The sequence below is a fragment of the Callorhinus ursinus genome, unplaced genomic scaffold, assembly GCF_003265705.2.
Source record: "Callorhinus ursinus isolate GAN/ISIS: 27379988/994484 unplaced genomic scaffold, GSC_fseal_2.0 scaffold16, whole genome shotgun sequence".
In the NCBI taxonomy this organism is placed as follows: Eukaryota; Metazoa; Chordata; class Mammalia; order Carnivora; family Otariidae; genus Callorhinus; species Callorhinus ursinus.
The window spans coordinates 28,108,503-28,129,731 of NW_027397078.1; the positions used below are offsets into that span (position 1 = coordinate 28,108,503).

General features: G+C 38.4%; 1 protein-coding gene across 10 annotated transcripts in view; it reads left to right on the forward strand.

The window, feature by feature from the left end:
- BCLAF3 (BCLAF1 and THRAP3 family member 3) overlaps nt 1-21,229 on the forward strand; it is a 60,819-nt gene that overhangs the window by 15,986 nt on the left and 23,604 nt on the right. For 8 of the 10 annotated variants that reach the window (XR_012381047.1, XR_012381048.1, XR_012381050.1 and 5 more), the window contains exons 4-10: nt 669-742; nt 4,135-4,707; nt 5,081-5,749; nt 13,294-13,469; nt 14,966-15,080; nt 15,791-15,854; nt 17,352-17,467. Coding sequence is in view for 6 of the 10 variants with exons in the window: in XM_025857665.2 (XP_025713450.1) it covers nt 702-742; nt 4,135-4,707; nt 5,081-5,749; nt 13,294-13,469; nt 14,966-15,080; nt 15,791-15,854; nt 17,352-17,467 (1,754 nt within the window). In the remaining 4 variants the exon portion in view is untranslated. The remainder of the gene's footprint in view (nt 1-668; nt 743-4,134; nt 4,708-5,080; nt 5,750-13,293; nt 13,470-14,965; nt 15,081-15,790; nt 15,855-17,351; nt 17,468-21,229) is intronic. The other 2 variants (XM_073902001.1, XM_073902002.1) reach the window with 2 other exon arrangements.

Genomic DNA, 21,229 nt, shown 5'->3' on the forward strand with positions numbered 1-21,229 from the left:
TATATATTTTAAATATTTTATTTATTTATTTGAGAGAGAGAATGAGATAGAGCATGAGAGGGGGGAGGGTCAGAAGGAGAAGCAGACTTCCTGCTCAGCAGGGAGCCCGATGCGGGACTCGATCCTGGGACTCCAGGATCATGACCTGAGCCGAAGGCAGTCGCTTAACCAACTGAGCCACCCAGGCACCCAAGAATGGTTTTATATTTTTGGAGAGTTATTTAAAAAAAAAAGAAGATGCGGTAAAGACCTTATATGGCCAGGGCGCCTGGGTGGCTCAGTTGGTGAAGCAGTTGCCTTCAGCTCAGGTCATGGTCCTGGAGTCCTGGGATCAAGTCCCACCATCAGGCTCCCTGCTCAGCAGGGAGTCTGCTTCTCCCCCTGACCCTACCCCGTCTTGGGCTCTCTCTCTCTCTCACTCTATCTCTCAAATAGCCCAGAAAGCCTACTCTCTGGCCCTCTATAGGACACAGTTGCTGACCCCTGATTTAATTCATTCTATCCTCACAACATTCCAGTAAGGTGGGTTCTATTATTATCATCCCAGTGTTACAGATGAAGAAACAGACACAGAGAACTTAAGTACTTTTTTGTTGGTGGTATTCACTGATTTTAGAGCAGATTGCAGGCTCTTCCTATGAACTTGCTAATACTGTGTTTCTTTGCAGTGTAAAAGTGGATAGTGGCTCAAGTGTAAAAGGATGGCACGGTCACGCTCTCGATCCCCCAGGTGGAAACACAGGTGAGCAGTTCTTAGTTTAGTAGAGTAAGCTTGGGTTTGAGATGTGCTTTGACTTTCAAGTTCACTGGTACTGTTAAGAACCTATTTTAATAAGCTCATGGGACCTGGTTATTCACAGTAGGTATTTTACAGTGATAGAGATTGTATTTCTAGATTCTGAAAGCTGACATCTTTCTTTAATTATGACTGGCAGCTTGAATTAATCCATAATAAAAAGAAATGCAATGGCCACAGCAAGGGAGAATGAGAAACATCTTTGAGTGTTCCATTTTTTTGCATCAGTAAGTGGTTTAGAACTCTTGTTTTTTTTTCATAGTCAATATCTTTGAAAAAATTGGGAGTTAGAAAATCAGGAGTTACCTATTTCTTCTTCATGGAAGAGTAATAGAGTTTTGAGTAACTCAGTTGTAGTTCAACTTTCTTCTTTCCTGGTTGGCAGTATCAATAGTATATACATATAATTAGATCGGAACAGTTCAACCAGTATTTATTGTATACCTGCTGCAGGTTCTGGGGCTACAAAAGCAATGTGACATCTTCTGGGGCCTCAGCAAGCAGGCAGACTGGCTGGGGGATTGGCACCACAGTCAGCTATGATACTGCAGGTTAAGCGCAGTGCTACTGACTGGGACAGAGTATTCTGGGTCCACAGAGCAGGAATAATTCTGCTTTTATGGAGGGAAAAAGGGAATACTAAGAAAGTCTTCAAAGAAGAGATGAAATTTCAGCTGCCCATTTAAGGATGGGTAGAATTTGTCAAGGCAGAAACAAAGGAGAAAAGTATTCCAGTTAAGAGGGGCAACAGGAGCAACGGCACAGAGCTATGAAAGTGACTAGTACATTCTAGGACTTAGAAAAGGACCATAATTACATACATAAAAAGCAGACCAGAACTTTTCATGTTAATACGACTTGGCCATTGTGCTTATTCTTTATGGTTCTACAATGACGAGTCAATCATTTAACAGTTTTCATTTTGTAATTTGCAAGACCAAGTTGTAACAAGAAGGAGCTTCAGGAAGAAAAGGGAATATAAACAAAGGAATGATTTTAATATGGAGGGCATCACAGAGGTTGTTTTGTTTAACCCTTTTGTGATAGGCCCCAATGAAGGGGCACAGAAGACCTGCCAAACTTAGTGCCTGTTTTCTAGATTCCTTCTCAGGACTCTTTGTCAAAAACTGTAAAGTATCTGGGGGCGCCTGGGTGGCTCAGTCATTAAGCGTCTGCCTTCGGCTCAGGTCATGATCCTGGAGTCCCGGGATCGAGTCCCACATCGGGCTCCCTGCCGAGCGGGGAGCCTGCTTCTCCCTCTGCTTCTCCCCCTGCTTGTGTTCCGTTTTTTGCTGTGTCTCTCTCTGTCAAATAAATAAATAAAATCTTTAAAAAAAAAACCAAACTGTAAAGTATCTGATATTTGACATTACTTGCAAGCTAGCACATTGGCCTGCCACAGGGCACTCCTGGGTCAGAGACAAAGGCCTTTATGACTCATGGTACAGCAGGCAGCCTGAGCATCGTGTTCCTGTGTTTCCCTTACTCCCAAGTCTCCTGAGGGTGGGAGCTGCAGAGCAGAGCACTGTGGTGGCCACACACAGCTGAGGAACCCAAGCCTCATCAGGGGCTACAAGCAAACCCACCCAGTCTTTGCCTTGGAGGAGACATATCCTGGATAGCAAACAAATTGGCCCTTTTTCCCTGAGGGAGGCCCTATCTCCATCTTTCCAGGCTGCGGTGTCTTGGAACAAAAGCTGTCAGCCTCTGCTTACCAGTGCAGAATGCAAGAGACCCAAGGAGAATTGTCTCCCAACAGACTCCTCAGATCTCTTTTGTTTCCTTAGGAGAATTGAAAATGATAGTAACCATTCCAGTAATCTCCTTCAAAAAAATGGGGTTTTATACAATAAAACACCTTATGTGAAATATAATAACAAAGCAATATTCATTATAAAGTAAGGATTAAAGTAAGAAATTGAATATTTCATCCTGTCTGGAAGACCTCTGTCTCTGGCTGCCAGCTCTTCTCCTTAGCAATGGAAGACGTGCACTCTTCCAGAAGGTCCTCAGAGGCTCTGCTTGCTTCTTCCTGTGATGAGGTGCCACCAGCGGGATGACAGAGTTCCTTCTTAAGCTAAATAATGCACTTGCTAGTACATCTAGCTTGGTGACTCCAGAGGGAGATAGTGCCAAGTCTAGTATATAAACCCCAGTAGGTACACAAGGAAGATAAATCTGCCTCCTTTTTCATAGGGAGGACACAGACGTGTCACCAAATGGAAAGGGTCTGACTTGTGGTTGTTCCAACTCTCTGGCAGCTTCGGAAGGTGGGCAGTAACAAAAGCTGCAAGGGTAGCTGCCTGTTGGTTAGAAGATATTAAGCCCCCAAGGAGGAGATTGGGTTAATTGGAAAGGTGAGATGGGAGGAAAGGTCCCCAGGTACAAAACTGAACTTTATTGTATTCCAGATAGTATTCAAAGAGCTTTGCTCTTGAAGTCCAGGCAACTCAGACTTGTTTCCCTGGATATAGGAGCCTTCTTCCTCCTCCATGGGAATGAAGTCTTGATGTTGGCAATGCTGAGGTATTGGGGAAGGTAGTTACAGAAAAGTTATGCTGTTCCTGGGGAGCATGGTGGCCACATTAAAGCCCACATTCACCAAAGTTATAAGCTCTATTTCAACAGCACATGTAAGGGAACAGGTCTGGGAAAGAAAAGCAATCTATCTATGTTAGTAGTATTTATGGAGGAACTAAGTATGAAATTCAAGTCTTAATACCTTCTTCCCCCTCCCACTCCACACACTAAGTATGTAGTTTTTTGCTCCTTGACATAGCCTTAGTAGAAAGAATAGTCAATCAATTGGGGAAACTGCGGGGTCAGTCTTGAGTCTGAGTTTGGGTTTATTGTGGTATCATAAACTCTTAGAATCTAATTTAATTTCAGAGGTTATGTTCAGTTTCCCAGAGACTCTCCTACACATTTATTTGTGTGAATCTGACCTTCCTGTTGCTTGTTTCTTCCCTGACTGTTGAACCTGATACAAGCTTTTGCTGACTGGCTCTTTTGCCCAAACTTTGCTGTCAGCAGTCTTCCAAAATGGATCTTACTGTGTACCTAAGCTGGTCTCCTCCAGCAGGATAGGTGTGCTCAGCCCATTTTGATAGGCACATGGGATATGTTAGTTCAGATGGAAAGAATATGCTTGTTGAATAGGCCAGAACAGTAATCAGACACCCAAATGGACAATTTAGAATACAGATAGAGCAAATTGATGAATTTGATATGCGTGGAAGAAGCAGTGAAAAGCAAATGTCTTATTTAGGTAGTTCATATCAAGATAAACTTTGTTTATTGTCTTTAAATGGACTGAACGTTTTTGTTTGTTTACATAGGTCTTTATCACCAGTACCTAGAAATTCTGAACACTACAAACAAAGACATTCTTATGGGCATTATGGCTGTGAATATAGGAAGGATCCAAAAAGACCCATCACTTGGCGAATGGACAGTGAGAAACACGGACAGAGTAAACCAAGGATTCCTTCTCGTGGAAATGTGCATTACCGATCTTATGAACATAGATCACCTTCCCCAAACCTAAGAAGAAACTCTTTAGAAAATGTTTATACTTATAAGCCTTACCGAGCATACTTATCAGGAGGAGGGGATGGTAACAGAAGATCTCACTATATGCCCAAATATTCAGAAGGTGTACCCTACAAAGAGCACCAGGGGAATTGTTATTCCCAGAAAGAACAAGGAAGGTATACTCCTGATGACCACAGAGTCAGAGGAAGTGGAAAAGGAGGGAAACCACCTCAGAGGTCAATAGCAGATTCTTCTAGGTTTGAAGGAAAGTGGCATGAAGATGAGTTGAGGCACCAGAGGATACAAGATGAAAACTATTCTCAGTCACTGAGAAGAGGCTCCGAAGACTTTGAGAAAAGGAGCTCTTTACAGAAGAGGTATAGGAAAACATTAAACCTGGGTAATTTGGTATAAAGCCTCAAGTGCAAAAGTCTGTTTACTTTATGGTTGAAGAGAACTACCTTGAAAAGCTTTTGTCTAAAAAGATAAAAAGCATTGTAATATAATTATGGTCTGCTGGTAGTAATGAAGTATTTATTTTTAGAGTAAATTATGTTGATGGCTAGAATTGTAACAAAAGATGGTATTTTCCTCTTTTGCTACCTTGTGCCTCTATGAGTTGGCTTGAGGGATTATAGTTAACTTGCCACTGCCTTCTGCATTTAAAGCCATGCTGCCCAACATTCCACACATATAAATTCTCACTTTCTTCTCTCTAGTGCAAGTGTAAACTGCTTTATGTCAACACAGGTATCCTGAGGATCGTGATTTCAGAAAATATGGACACACATCAAAAAGACCTAAAGATGTGGAGAGGTATGAAAGCAGAGAGCCTGCCAGGAACCCACAGTGGAAGTTCGGGCATTCTCTTCCATCTTACCAAGAAAAGAAAGAGCAGTGGAACCTTGGACCCCAAACTCATCGACGTGCTCAGAGGGAACCGCCAGAGACCAGTTCAGCAACCAGGGTATCCTGTGACTATCGCCACAAACGTCGCAAGACCTCAGGTGGGGACCAGGACATTCCTGATGGAAGAATTCAGAAGTACTCTAAGGAGGAAGATAGAAAACCCAGTTCTCAAAAAGGCCCTGAAAATAGACAGTCCATTTGTCTTAATGCTGGAAGAGGGAGAGAAACTGAAGGTGGGCAAGTCAAAGAACCTTCCAAACCATCTAAGAAAGACTGCACTGACTGCACTGCCTCTATGCATTCAAGTAAAAGTGATGTTGGCTTGAGACCCTGCGGTGACAAATGGAAGGAGAAAGGAAAGAAAGAAGGGGATGGCAGAAAAGAGAGCAACTCTTCCAGTAACCAACTTGATGAAAGTAAACTTTCTAGTGTGAAACCTTCATCTGCCAGTCTTAGGAAGACATCACTTACTGTTAAAATAGATGTGAAGAAAGCAGTAAATACATCCAGGTATTGTTTTTGTTTTTTCTTAGCGCTATTTAAGAAAAGTATCTGTTTCCACCATCTTTGAAGCTTTGAAAATGGAATTAACGGTGTGTTTAGAGTCCATTGAGTGGGGAGGGATTGCCTGGACTTTTCACAAAAGCCCTGTAATCAGGATGAATCCCACGATCAGTAATATAGAGTGATCTCATGTCTGCTGGTTTCCACGTCATATCTCAAGATACTTTTTGGGTGCAGGGCACTCTATGGAGTTGTTTCTTTTCATGAATTTATGTGTTTTTATGCTGCTAGACTTTCTGTAGCCAGGGATAGGCTGGGTGGAGTTCAGGGAGACCTATTCCTTGCTCAATTTCTCAGAGCATGTTTTCCCTGTTGCCTCAGATCCAGAGAATTTTTGATCTGAAAGGGCCATTCACTGGCCCTGATTTTATAGAGGAGGAAAGCAAGGCCTTGAGAGATGATGCCACTTGTCTAAGTCAGAGCACCTGCGGCTCAAGGAGGCAGGTGACCTAACATGGTTCTTGCTGCCATCTCAAAACAGTTGATGCTCAGTCAACTAGATTCTCCTAGGTAGAGGAAATTAGGCTAGAGTCTAGAAAGAGGCCTATTTATAAGACACTCACTTTAGCTCTTAATGATTCTTTAAGAAAAAAATAGACTACCCAATGGTAGGTTATATTCTGCTAAAGTGGTTTGCATGCTTTGTTCCATTATGCATATTACTTACAATTATGGATTCTGGAAATAATAAGGCACTGCAGTTGGCTATGTCAGCTAAGTCTGTTCGTTACCTTAAGACACTACCAGTATGTGAATAAAAAAGTGATGGGCCATGCTGATTTGCTGCATTTATGTTCACAGTTCACTCATACTTGAATTGCAGTCAAAAACAAGATAAAACAAAATCTAAGGTCAGGATGTGACAAGGAGAGGAGTAAACCCAGTCTCTCTCTCTCTTTTTTTAAACAAATATATTTTGTTCCTTTTTTTTTTAAAAGATTTTTATTTATTTATTTGACAGAGAGAGAGCACAAGTAGGCAGAGCAGCAGACAGAGAGGGAGAAGCGGGCTTCCTGCTGAGCAGAGAGCCCCATATGGGGCTCGATCCCAGGACCCCGGGATCATGACCTGAGCCGAAGGCAGACGCTTAACCGACTGAGCTATCCAGGCACCCCTATTTTGTTCCTTTTCTTAAAGTTAGATATGGTCATCCCCCTCCCTTATATTCATTGTACTTACAAAAATATTATAAAATATACATATGTATATTTATATGTGCACAGAAAGCACTTATAAATATGATTACCTTATAGAAAGTTGGGACAAATAGAGGGAGGAAATCACTCATAATTCTACTACCCTAGGACAGTTTTATTACTATTTTAGTACAGCTTCTTTTGTTATTTTTCTGTGTATATTTTACATAGTTGTCATAAAAGTATATTCATAATTTTGTATCCTATTTCATATAGTAAGTCTTAAATCATTTTGTACTATTATATTTCCTACTAGTTCTTAACCTTAAGAGCACAAAAGCCGCTGTAAGCATCAACTTTAAGAGCTTTTTTCTTTCCAACATTATACTATGAAAATGTTCAAATACACAGAAAAGTTGAAAGAACTGTACAGTAAATACCTATATACCCACCACTGAGCGTCTACAGTTAACATTTTACTCTGCTTTCATAATCACATATCTGTCCATCAATCAATCATTCCATCTTATTTTTTCCATACATTTCAAAGTGAATTGTAGATATCAGTACACTCCCCTTTAAATACTTCAGTATTTCATTTTTGTTTACAGGTTTTTCCTTTGGAAGCAATATTGCGTACAATCAAATCACAAAAATCTTGAATTTTTTAATAGAAGTAATGATACCCCCATATTTAATAATGATGTTAAAAAAGAATCAGTTAACTTAATTCTTTAATTAACTTAAAAGAGAATTAATAAATTGGCTTAACACTTTTATAGAATGCTAGAAATACCAATTTTGAAGGATTTCACCGTAATAGACCTCATTAGAAATATTGAATACACTTTATTTTATAATTGGGAGAAGAAATGGAAGCTTGATTTTCATCATGTGTCACAAAAATGAGCTTCCTAAAATTGAAGCTGCTGTATCTTTTCTTTTGAATTTATAAACCACAATTTTGTGAAATTCATGACCTGTCAGCACACATCTGATTTATCTGACAAGGACCTGTAGGATGGCTTGTGTAGTAGAGCTAACACTGCAAATCCTTCCTTTTCAAAGACCTGATGAATAAATAACTTTATATGTATCTTGTTAGTATGATAAAGCATAGTCAACAAAATCTTTCTCTCTGATGATAATTATTTATTAATGAATGGTTAAGTTGTGGAAGAGTTTTGTGGGGTTGGATTTAATTATGTATGGACTGATGAAGTATCCATAAAACTAAGGCAGTTCATGCCCTCAACAGAGTCATGTTCTCAACTATTGGCATAACTTAGATTTTCCTCTGCTTGAAAAGATTAAAATAATTGTAGAGTGGAGAGAGGTTTATTAGTTGGTTTAAATCTAGAGGGTTTATCCATTTTTTTGGAAGTCTGAGATGGTTGTTTTATGCATTCATTTACTTTCTTAGCTTTGGTCACATGTTGATGTATGTTCTTCCACTTATCAGTGTAGTTGAAGACATATGTGATTAGGATAGTGATTTTTCTAGATTCCTGTTTTATCTAGAACAGCAGTAGGTAGACACTTGCTCGAATGTTCACTGCATTGTTAATACTTGTATTAACAAAGACTATCTTCTAGTGACCCACTTTGTCAGAAACTGCATTATCAGAGATAGAAGTTACATATGAGTCATAATTATATGTTTCAGAATGTAAGTTAGGGAGCTGTAATATGAAAATTTCTACAAATGCTATTATGAACTCCAAACACTGTTGTGTACATCTTGAAGTCTTGGGGCAGATGAAGGGAGTTTTGGTTTAATGTTGGGCGAGTAGGTGAGAGACTGAACTTTGGTCAGGCTAGTAAGGAAGTGAGAGGGAGGAGCAGGGGGGGGCCAGTCTCTGGAGAGGAATAAGCTGGTGTGGATGGACCTGAGGCTCCTTTGACCTCCCTGGCTGCTAGTACTAGGCATCTAGGATGGGAAGGTTGGCTAGCAAAGTTGATGCTGGACTGAGTTTATCAGTCACATTCGCATATAATCCTTTTATTCCCCACCCCCACCCCAGAAGAGCTACAGGAAGGGCCTCCTTACCCCCCATCAGGTCTTTCTCCATTCTGAAGGGGGATGAGGTAGGTGATGGGACCCAGAAGACATTGGAGCCCTGATGCTCTAAGGAAAAGGGTGCTGCACAGGTGCGGGAACAGTGTGAAATACCATAGCAAGGATTGAAGGAAGGTAACCCAGTGACACAAGTTTACCTACCTGTGATAAGCCGTGGGTGGAGATACTTTTGTGATAACACAAACCTGCTGCCTCACTGTTCCGTATCACAAAAAGCTAAGGTTTTTTTCCCCCCTAATATTTCTAATATATGTTTTTAAACATAAAAAATCAGTTGAGAGAAGCTTCCCTTTCATTTCTGTTTTTCACCCTAGCTTCTCTTAGTGAACATTCTGTTTCGGGTTGGGGTGCATAAGTTTTTGTCTTCCACTGGGTCCCTGAGCAGCTCTGTGACATCGGCAGACTACCTGGCCATGCCTTTTTGGGCCCAAATTAACCTGCAGTTCCTCCTGGCCTTACAACTTTGCTTCCATTGGCCATGTGTTGGTAACTGTTGAAGCTGGGTTGACAAGCTCATCATAGGATTTTCTGAACTTTTGTATATATTTGAGGTTTCATATCATAAAAAATGAAATATTTAAAATTTAAATTGGTCTAAATGAAGTTATAATTTTAAAATAAAAGTAAGCCAAGAAAGTTTAAAAAACACAGTTAAATTGGCCTCAATTAGAATTTTGAAGTCTGTCATCTTCTTAGCTGAAACTCTCATTACAAATTGTCCAAGTTGTTTTCCCTTAATCATTTATTCATTCAGCAGGTACTTTTTTTGCAGACCTGCCTTGTGTGAGACAGCCCGTTAGGGTACCCTGGGACTACAAATCGGCATAGGATTGTGTTTCTTCTCCTCTGGTCTAATAGACAATGGGGCAGTGTTGGTAATACCGTGGAGCAGTGAGTGATACAAAAGGTGGGGCTCAGATGATCCCAAGCTGGGGGATTCTGGGAAGGCTTCTTTCAGGAGTTGTTGACATGTGAGCTAGGCTTCAAAGATTTTAAACATGTGGAGATGAGATGAAAGACTTTTTCTACTTATAGGTTAACAAAGGCAGGCGATACACACAGGAACTTTGAGGTGTGCTTCAAGTGGTCAGTGAAAGGGAATAGAGGGACAGTCGGCTGCAAAGGTGAGACTGCCACGGAGCCCGCCTGATTTGACGGGATGAGCTGATCAGAGAGGGCAGGAAGCTCAGTTCTGGCTGCTGCCTTCTTTCTGTGAGGTCACTTGGAAGGGCACTGGGCTTGGGGAGGCTAGGTAGGGGACTTTTGTGAAAAAAGATGCTGAATTAGAGGAAAAGCAGTCTCCCTGACCCTTTACCTTCAGCTCCAGAAATGCTAAGTGTCTTCTCAGGAAGACAGGAGCAAATGAATAACTGGGAGAGCACTTTATGGACGATAGGATGCTGTACAAAATGTTAGTTCTTAGGAGAAAACCGAGAATGGAAAACTTGGTATGTGTCACATGGATTCTGTTATATATTATAAGCTTCCAGAGGGCAGGGGATCATCCATTAGTTTGGGTTGTTGTTGGGCTTTTTGTAAATGTTATTTTGCCATGCAGTTGGGTTTTTTGATGGATCTTAACTATGAATAAGAGGAAATTAAGGTTTAATGTGGCCTTTTATGTTTTCCTAGTTATTATGCACAACGCTCAGAACGTCAGAGGAAATATCCTTAGAGAGGGAAAAAAAACCAAACAGGTGGAGTTGGAGGAGGGAAGAGAGGAACCTGGAAAATTTCATTAGACCAGTATCAGAAATAGTACTAGAATACAGGTGTTTGGCTATATTTTAATATTTCAAACTGTCTAAAATGCATCCCAAATGAGAACATTTAGTCTTTTCAGTTTACCTACTTGTATTGGAAGTATTTCTTGAAATTATTCACTTGTAAAGCGATACCTGGCTTAGGAAATAGTAAAAAGGAAAATGTGAACCAAGAGGTGATTAAATGTACAAATGTAAATACCTAGCACATTTTGCGTTCTCCAGTTTCAAGAAGCCTCTTCTTATAGCAAAGCCATCCTAATTGTTTTTAACAAACTAAAATTTCAGGTGATACAATTTTAGCGTTTCCTAAGCTATGACAATTTTAACATTTTTTAATTAAAAATCTTGCAGTGGAGTAACTCCAGGATAAATTGATAGGAAATGTAAACACTAAAATTTCAGGAATTAAGTATAGCTGTAAACTATACTATAGCACTCCTGGGGATTGAGGGTTAGGCATGGAGTGGGTATAAGAGTTATACCAGTAATTAACTTGTAATAAATGACAAGTAAATTTTAATAATGACCTGGTGGAAAACAAAAACTTTATCAACTAGTTTCCTCTTGGGAAAAACTGAGGCTGCAATACAAAACATTATCAACTGATTTTCCCTTATGGACAGATCATTTTTTTAGTTCTATTTGAACATCTTATTTTTCTCCTGTAAAATGTTTTTAAAAGCAATTTGTGTGTGTGTGTGTGTGTGTGTGTGTGGAACAGGCGTTTTGTACCATTAAACACAGTATTTGTAAGTCTTTGTTAGTAGAGATTGTTACAGGGCCATTCTAGCTTCTAGTGTTTATCACTGAATGTCTCTCAGCTAGTTACAGGATACACAGTGGAAAGCTTGGAGCAAATTAGGAGGAAAAAAGGGAAATGAGTTTTCTAATGAAAGTCCTGCTGATGAAGCAAGGAAACCATAGCAGTGGCATCAACCTGCTGCATAATCACTTTTCCACGTTATTGCTTCGGCAGGGAGTTGTCTTGACAGTGCTGGTTTGAGAGCAGGGAGCACAGAAAGTCATATGGAAGCCTGGCCTCTGATAAGTTAAAAATAGGCACTTAAAACCATCTTATTAGAGCAGTTAAAAAGTTTAGAGAATATCTGTAAGCTCCTCATTACCCTGGAGCTGTGTTATATATATGGCTGTTAAGTGACTTAAGTAAGTGAATCTCTGCGTGTGTACACCCACACCCCAGCATGTACCCATCTGATTGATACTTGTTATTTATTCCAGGGGTGCTGCTATTATTTAAAACATATTTCAGGGCTCTCTTGTAGGTTTATCTTCAGACTCTGTAACATACTCATAAAGAACCCCAGCACTTGTAAATCTCAGTTCTTTGGGTAGTGAAAATGATTTTTGGGAAGAGGCAAAAGCTATTTAGAGTTAAATGCAGAGGAGTAAGAGAGCTGTAAGCTAGTTAGTGCTGTTTTGGGTCCAAAATGAGGTATAAATATAAAATGAGACATTTTCTTCTGTGACACATAATCTGCCTGCAGACAAAGAATTTAAGAGTAGTTTTAAGCAAGAACAGCTTTCTTGGAATAAGGTATAGTTTCCCATTATGACACTTGGAGAGATTATGTTCATACAAACACTCAGCTTCTGGGATGTAAAGCAAAACAACCAAGACATCCATTGTCCCAGCGTCATAGCACCTTCCCCATAGGGCTATTGTAAAGATTAAATGAGATCATGTTTGTAAATGAGTTCTGAGCCCCTGTGTTTGACTTGCAATAAACCCTCAGTAACTGTTAAGTGTATGTCATAATCATGACTTCATGATGATACCTTAGGTCAAGAGAGCTTTTAACACAAGTTATAAAGAATCAGAAAGCATTAGAGTGGTAGGATAGCTGGGGTTATATAATAAATGTTGGCGTTTCTTTAAGGATACATTTAGGGTGAACACTAATTGGCTCTAATGATCTTAACTTTGCTAACAACTGAGACTATTTGCTGACAGTTTAGTGAGATTTTGTAAGTGATTAATCTCAACAGAGTTTGATTTCAAAATACTAAGTTTCTCATTGCTGATATAGAGGTATAAGGATTTTTGTGAATTCAAAAAAGTTATTATGTTTGATATCAGCTTTTAAAGTGGTAGTACTTCAAGATAGTATAAACTTGCTGGATTTACAATTTTATGGACATTTGGGAGTAGAAAATAATCTGATTGATTATTTTTTGCATATCGACCTTTGATGCCTTGCTGTATTTGTGGAGGTAAAAATTGTTTAACTTAGAATTTTGAGGATTTTATTATTAAAGTGGCAAATATTTAATGATCTCTGATTTGAAAAGGAGAACGCAAAACCATGCATCTAAGGCTATTTCCTCCTACGCATTATTGCACATGTTCGGTGGCATACAGCTTAGTGCCTTAACTATAAGAAAAGATAAACATCTTTTTAGTTTTATAGCTATCTTGGTTAATTTTAATAAGTTCTTTTCTCAGTAAAATAGTTTCAAATTTAGTTAAACATTTACATATTATTCTAGGGTTGCTTCTAGCTATTCCACAGAGAGACAGATGTCACATGATTTGGTTGCTGTTGGCAGGAAAAGTGAGAACTTTCATCCAGTGTTTGAACATCTTGACTCAACTCAGAATACTGAAAACAAACCTACAGGAGAATTTGCTCAGGAAATCATAACTATAATCCATCAAGTTAAAGGTTGGTATATTTTGCACATACATTAGGGATAACACAAAAATAATGTACTGATTTTTCACAAGATATAGGTAAATATCTGTGATATAGTAATAATATTTCATTATAGATTAGGTCATTAACAAGGAAATCTGTTATAGAGAGTGTAAGGTATTAATTCAAGCCTCGTTCTTCATGTGTTGTTCCAATAACCTGGTACTTCAACTCATAGTAGATTACAAATTGAAAGTCAGAAAGGGAGAGGTTGACTGCTGCAAGACACAGGACTACTGAGAGTCACAAGAACCAGTAACTGATAACCAAACAGGAAGGAGGAAGCAACAAACACCGTATATGAAACTTGACAAGAACTCTGGAAGTCTAGGTATTGTGATATTCTTAAAGTCCCCTGAGGGCATTGCTGGGACTTTGTGCCATAAGGGTGAACATGAAGTGATTGATAAAAGATTCCGGTTTGATTTGGCATACTTTATTGGCATTGGGGAGTTGTATTACAAATACTTTAAATATTTGCATTAAATTGTTTCATTTTAGCTTCTGGCCAGTTTCCATTAATTGGAAAATTCAGTCACGTAGAACAACTTTCTTCATTGATGCTGCATAATAAAGCAATCATGGGTATAATAAACTGGAGACCTTCAAGAATTTCAAAATTTTTATTTTCTATTTCTTACTGGATATTTGCACTGATTTTATTTTTACCTTCATGCAACATATTTTGAAAACGGATTATTTTCTCTACATCCCTCAAACTAAGGCACATATTTATTTACTTTGAAACATGCAGTTTGTCTGAAACAGTTCACCTTCTCAGTTCCAGCCCCTCTCACCCAAAGGAAGTGTGATTCTTGGCAGAAAGGGAGGTGGTATTGCAGAAAAATCCAGGAGATTGTCCCAGAACAGGAACAGTAAGTTAGGGAGAAGGACTGCTTAAGTAGCATTCTGATGGATCAAGTGTATTATCTTTCTCTCTGTCCTGTTAAAAGCCTTGTAGCATAGCTGATTTCATAATGTCTTCACGAACTTCAGTTAATGTTAATTAAAGTACAATGGCAAGTAGGACTCCTTCTGTGACATGTAAACAACATTTAGCATTTGTTCAAAATTGTTTTGATGTTTCAAGGTTGTTTTTATTTTTTCCTCTAGGTGAACTGTAAAACTGTACCATCTTTACTCCCCAGTATACTAAAGTCTTACCTAGGAGAAGAAAGGTCCTCACTTTCAGAGAGCCACTATCTTTTCCCCCAACAAATAAGCAGGCATGTCAAATAGGAACAGAATCCTTGCGTTCATAAGTCAGGCATTTTTTACTGTTGCTTAGGCTTGGGAAGGCATGTGAGCCCTACAAATTAGTCTGTGGAATAAGTTTAGGTCCCACATATTTTCAAGAGAAAACAGGTTGGATGTTTTTTAACAGTCCCTTCTTCCTGTGCTTATATATAATCTTTTAAGTGGAATCAGTTTTACACTGAGATAAAACTCTTTGTTTCCTTTTTCAGCAAATTATTTTCCATCACCTGGCATTACTCTACATGAGCGTTTTTCAAAAATGCGGGATACGCAAGCTGCAGATGTAAATGAAATTAAATTGAATTCAGATCCAGAAATTCACAGGTAATGATTGATTATTGTATGCCCATTTAACTCATGGGAATAAGTCTCAGAAAAGATTTGGGAAGATGCTGCCTTCTGGTTTTGCCGTAGACTCTAGGACTGCATTTCCTACCTAAAAGCCAGGTCTAACCCAAGCAGGTACTGGGCCAGTGCACTTTGATGGAATAGGTTGTATTAAAGCCATTGAGTAGCATTGTTTAAATGTCTAGGACGTTGACAATCTTTACCTACCTAACTTTGATTCTGCTGTGTCTATAGTAATTGCCTACTGAAGTTATCACTGGAAGAATGAAAGACAATTGTCGAGCCATTGAAATCATGGGTTGCTTCATGTGGTCAGAAATGGCTGTTCTGAGGGCAGCCGGATGAAAACCTATGTCTTCTTCTGCTGGCACCTGTCCGAGCAGGTGGTGTGCCCTGTCTTGTGAGCTGAGCTGAATCAATGTTAGAATGCAGTAGATCACCGGAGCAAAGTTTAAGGTTACACAGACTAGTGATTTGAGAACCACTAAGGCGTCACTGTGATACTGTTCACAGGATATGTGTGTCCTGGGAGACTGCGGTGTAGATAAAACCCACCTGGTAGTGGGTTTTTTTTTGCTTCCTCCAAGACACGCCAACTTTATTTCAAATTCCATTCTCTAGTAATGGAATCAAGGTATCAGTGTATAACATAATTATTTAATTGTAATATGCCTTTATTATTTTAGGAGAATAGATATGTCTTTGGCTGAGCTTCAGAATAAGCAAACTATGGTATATGAACCAGAACAGGTAAGTGAATACAATTTTTGCTGAAAGATTATCACACTGTTGGCATACTGATGGGAAAGCAAACTGGCAGTAGAGAGTAAAAAGGAGTTAAAGTAGATGAGAAAGAAGGATTGAAACCCAGGAATCTGAGATTTACAAAGCTCTCCAAAGGTTCTAGTTACTGGCCAGGTTGCAGAGAGAACACTGACAAAAGACAAAAATATTCCCTAAGAGAGACAATCCCTAAGGGTAACAGCTTTGTAAAACTGACCTGCAGTTATAGCGTTTAATATTCATTCCAAAACTTCACACTGTAAAGCTTGTGGAAAGTATGTTTGATACCTACATTTTTTTCCCAAGCAGTCAAGTGGAATATTTTTTTTAAGTCGTACATGGATGAATGCAGAGGAACTTAGTTTAATTTGATACTGCCCTTCTGTTTACTGTAGAATGTATGAAAAATTCTGTGGAATATGAACTAGCAAAATAATGGAAATAATACTGAATTTGTATATTGCCATGCTTTGTATTCCCACCCAACACTTCCTCAACCCACACCCCCCCCCCCCATTTCTTTGCTAATTAGAAAAACTCTATGGACTAGCCTGGGGGGGGGGCAAGAAAACTGTCTCTCATTCTTGAAGTATATCAAGTTCTCAAAGAACTGCTAATTTAATCACTGAGAATAAAGTGTTTTTGCAGAGGAAAGATTTTAATACATTTCAGATAGAATATGTAAATACTTTTTTTTCACTTGTGAATGGTTATAATTTTTATTAAACTTACAGCGGTAGGTTGGTTTACTAAATAGGTGCTATTTTCAGAAAATTTCTATTCATCAAAATACTGTAATCAATTCATAAGAAATTTGAAAAATCACCTCTTAACTCAACCACTTAATACAAAATATCATTTGATCATCTTTCATTGCAGTCTTACATCTGGCATTTTAACATAGCTACCGTCATAGTATATTAGTCTCAGATGCTTTTTGTTTTTTACTTAATAATGTTGCTTTTATGTAAAATCTCTGAGCTCCCCATAACTTTTTATGATTGAAGCTTTTTAAATTTTAATTAGCTTTTCTCAGTAATTGGTTTTTTTTTCACGTTGACTTCCACATAGCCTATATTAACCATAATTTAAATGTTTGTGTATTATTACTTTGACTTAAATTTCCCATGAAATCATTCTTCCCTTCCCCTGTAAATTTATTTTATGTTTAAGTTGCTTTCGTTTTTTTGATGATTTTAAATATAGCACTTTGAATATATTTGGGTAGATAGCCTTTTCTTTGGGATAGAGTCCCAGAGGTAGGATTCCTGGTTCATTGTTATGAACTTTTCTGTCTGTGCATTGTCAATTGTGTCTCAAAATATTTTAATCGATTTACACTACCATTAGCAGGGTGAATACAAGGTAACTTATTTAGGACTTTTACTTAAGGTTCTTATTAGATATGGTCTTTGTGCAACTAACAGTAATGTGAATGGTTTGTCTTCTGTCAAAATTCCTCAGACTCTGGTCAAAATAATAGATCCAAATGATCTACGACATGACATTGAAAGAAGGAGAAAAGAACGGTTACAGAATGAAGATGAGCACATTTTTCACATAGCTAGTGCTGCAGAGAGGTAATCAGTAGATGAAAAACATCCTATTATCAGGGAGCTTTTGGTTTTAGCATATTTTTCAATTTTTGTGTGTGATGATTTTCATTTTAGTGTAGGGATTTAATCCTTCAAATCCATTTTATATGTTTAAGTGAAATCTATTAAAATGTTTTGAAGTTATTCAGTGATCATCATATGCTGTTTAATTGAAACAACAAAAACTCAGGGGTAGGTGAGTATTTGAGGTCTTTGTAATTCTAGAAAAGAGTGTAACAGCTTTTTGATTATTAGCAGGTGCCAGGACCTGCAAGTTTATGGACTATTTGACTCAACCTCATTGAAACTCTAACATATTCTGCCGTTTAGATTCTGGTACTCTGAATATTACAGAATTTCCCAAGGTCATTACAGTTCTCTTTTGGAACTCTTCATGGATGTCTGTCCATGAAGCAGAGGCAGGGGTAGTAGAAAATGTGGAGGTGACAGGAGTTGGAATCCCACCTCTGCCATTTTACAAGCTGTTTGCTCGTGGACAAACTGGCTTAATTTCTGGAGCCTTTTCCTCTATAAAGTGAGAACTAATTTATGATGTGGTCAGGTTAGAAATATTAAATGAGCTGGCACAGGCAAAATACTTAAGGCATGCATGGCAAATTGATTATCAGTAGATCCTTGTTTTTCTTTCCCAACTCTGTACTTCTTTTTAGGGGCTCTGAGTATTCTAGATTGGCCCCAATTTATCTCTAGTTCTAAAAACTATGTGGGATTCATGGCAACTCTGGGACCCTGTATGATTATGAGGTATGATTGAATAGGACAAAATATCTACTTCACCCAAAGTTCTTCAGACTATTTGGATCTCTCAGAAAGCAGGAATGTGTGAATAGGAAGGGCCAGTGCTAATTCTCTTTCCATATTCCTTAATATCAAATTAGTAAGATAATTGACTAGACTTTTAAATCAGGTCTGGGGCTAACTAGGTCTTAGTCACAATACATGGAGCTTGTTTAAAACTGGACTTGATGCTGATAATAAGTTTGGGATTCATTAAAAGATAGCAAAACTGTGTATTGAGGCATATAAAACAGCTGAAAATAAAATAGTTAAAATCTCGTCCCTTGGTGGGTGAAAGTCTCCAGTTTCCTAATAGGACACAGCATGATTGTGCTCTTCAGTGACATAAGCTCTCTCTCATGCTTTTCTTAACTCAGCAAGTGTAAGAAACTCAGTGTGCCAAGAAAGAGGACTTTTAAACCAGATTTAGGATAATCAGCATTTTATAAAAACCATGTAATGCTTCAGAATATATCTTCACCCTTTGAGGTGAGAAAGGGCTTGAGCCCTGGAGTTGCACCTCAGTTCAGCCCCTGGCTCTGTAGACACCTAGCTATGTGACTGATCTGAGGCAAGTTATTTAATCTTTATTTCCTCATACATCAAATACAGATGAGAATTATACTTAACCTTATGGTGGTGGTTAAGAGTAACTGAAGCATCGGGTGTAAGGTACAGAGTAGCTGGTCAGCATTAAGTATTATTAATGTTCACTTTGAGCAAACATTTGCATGGTGTGTAGCATGCAAAGATGTCTTTCTGCAGTGTCTTTTTCTGGGTGTTTTAGACTATTTTATTTGTATTGGATAGCTGGTGTGGCATAGTGGAGCCATGAGGATTTTTTTTAATTGAGATATTACTGACCATAAAATTCATCCTTTCAAAGTGAATTTACTAGTTTTTAGTATATTCACAAAGTTGTGCAGTTGTCACCACTGTCTAATTCCAGAACATTTTCACCACTCCACAAAGAAGCCCTGTAACCATTAGTTGTCATTCCCTATTTCTCCCTCCCCCCAACCCCCGGCAACTGCTAACCTACTTTCTGTCTCTATGGATTTTCCTATTCTGGACATTTCATATAAATGCAGTCATATAATATGAGGTCTTTTGTGGCTGACTTCTTTCATGTAGCATATTGTTTTCAACATTGCTCCATGTTGTAGCATGAATATTCCTTTTATGGCTGAATAATACTCCATTGTATGGATAACCACATTTTGTTTATCCCCTTGTTGGTGGATAGTTGGGTTCTTTCCACTTTTTGGCTTTGGTGAATTATGGTGCTGTGAATATTCATGCGCAAGTTTTTGTGTAGACATATGTTTTCATTTCTCTTGGATATATACTTAGGGTTGGAATTGCTGGGTCCTATGATAATTCTGTGTTTAACTTCTTGATGAACTACCAGACAGTTTTCCACAGTGGCTGCCTCATTTTACATTCCGATCAGCAGTGTACGAACATGCAGTTTCCTCCCATCCTCACCAGTACTTGCTATTGTTCATCTTTTTAAAAAAATGACTTAGAAAAAAAATCATTTAGAACCTTTAACTTTATCCTAATTCGATTTCCTTCTTAAAATAAAAAAAACTGTTGATTTTATCCTTTTGTCTTAGAAATTCAGTCTATGAAATTGATCTCATTACTATTTTTGCATAAACCTGTTTAGTCCGGTCAGTATTTAGATTTCTGTAGAAATTCAGAAGAAATGAAACATGGAACACTACATCAAAAACTAATGATGTACTGTATGGTGACTAACATAACATAATAAAAAAAGAAATATGAAATCATAAATCACAGGATGTAGCAATTTCCCACCTTTGTGATCTTTTTTTCCCTCAAGCAGTTATATGCAAGCCCTGTGTGTATGTTTGCCCACCATTGTATCCCCACTGCCTTGAGCTCAATTCAGAGCTGTTGAATGAAGACTTTGCAAAGGAGTAGATAGGACAGAGGATACTTACAATGTAATGCATTTAAGCCTTGATTCGTATTTATTCCCTAATGCATAAGGTGATCTTTCCTAAGAAAGCCTAATGCTAGGACATTCTGTCTAGTCTCAAAGACCCTCTTCTCTCTTTTTCCCCCCACTTCTGACCAATCTCTTACCCTAATATCTCCATGTCTTCTGACCCACTCTTTCTCCCTCTTGTATCCACCCTTACTAAGTTCCATACAGTGTTACCAAGGTGTTGTACTGTATATATAGGCATGGTGTGTGGGGGATAAAGCAGCTTCAAAATAAAATAGTAGACTTTGAGAGGACATCAGACTGCAGAGACTTTCCTTTTAGCTACACAGGGTATAGAAAACATACAGCGAAAAAGTATACACAAAGTCCTTGTCCTCGTTGAGCTTACAGTTTAATGGTAGGAGAAAATAAATAAATACGTGTCGGTGAGTGAGAGGTGAAAGTAAGGCAGAAGAGGAAGCTTAATAGGACAGTGATAACGTGTGGTGTGATTTTATTTAGGTAGTTATGGAATGCACTTAGGATTTTTTTTTAATTGAGCAGGGATGTGAATTAAGTGAGGGAGTTAGCTGTAAGGTTTTTTTAGGGGATAGTATTTTAAGAGAGGGAACTGCAAAGGCAGAGACCCTCAGGCAGGATCATACTTACTCCTGCTTAAAGACTAGAAAGCAGACCAATAAGATTATTAGTGGGAAAGGAAGAGAGTGAGGTGAGGCCAAAGAACCTTAGAGGACATGATGACTTTGTATTTTATTCTGAGATTATAAAACATTTTGGGTTCTAACCCAAGAATATAATCTCATTTAAATTTTAAAAGATTCACCCTGTTGCTGGGTAGAGAATGGACTGTAAGAGCAAAAGAAAAATCATTTCTTTCTCATGTAGAAAAAGATTACAGTCAGGAAATCAGAGCATGGTAGGTCGGGTGGACCCATCAGGAAACCGGCCTCCTTAGATCTTGCTCCTCAGAT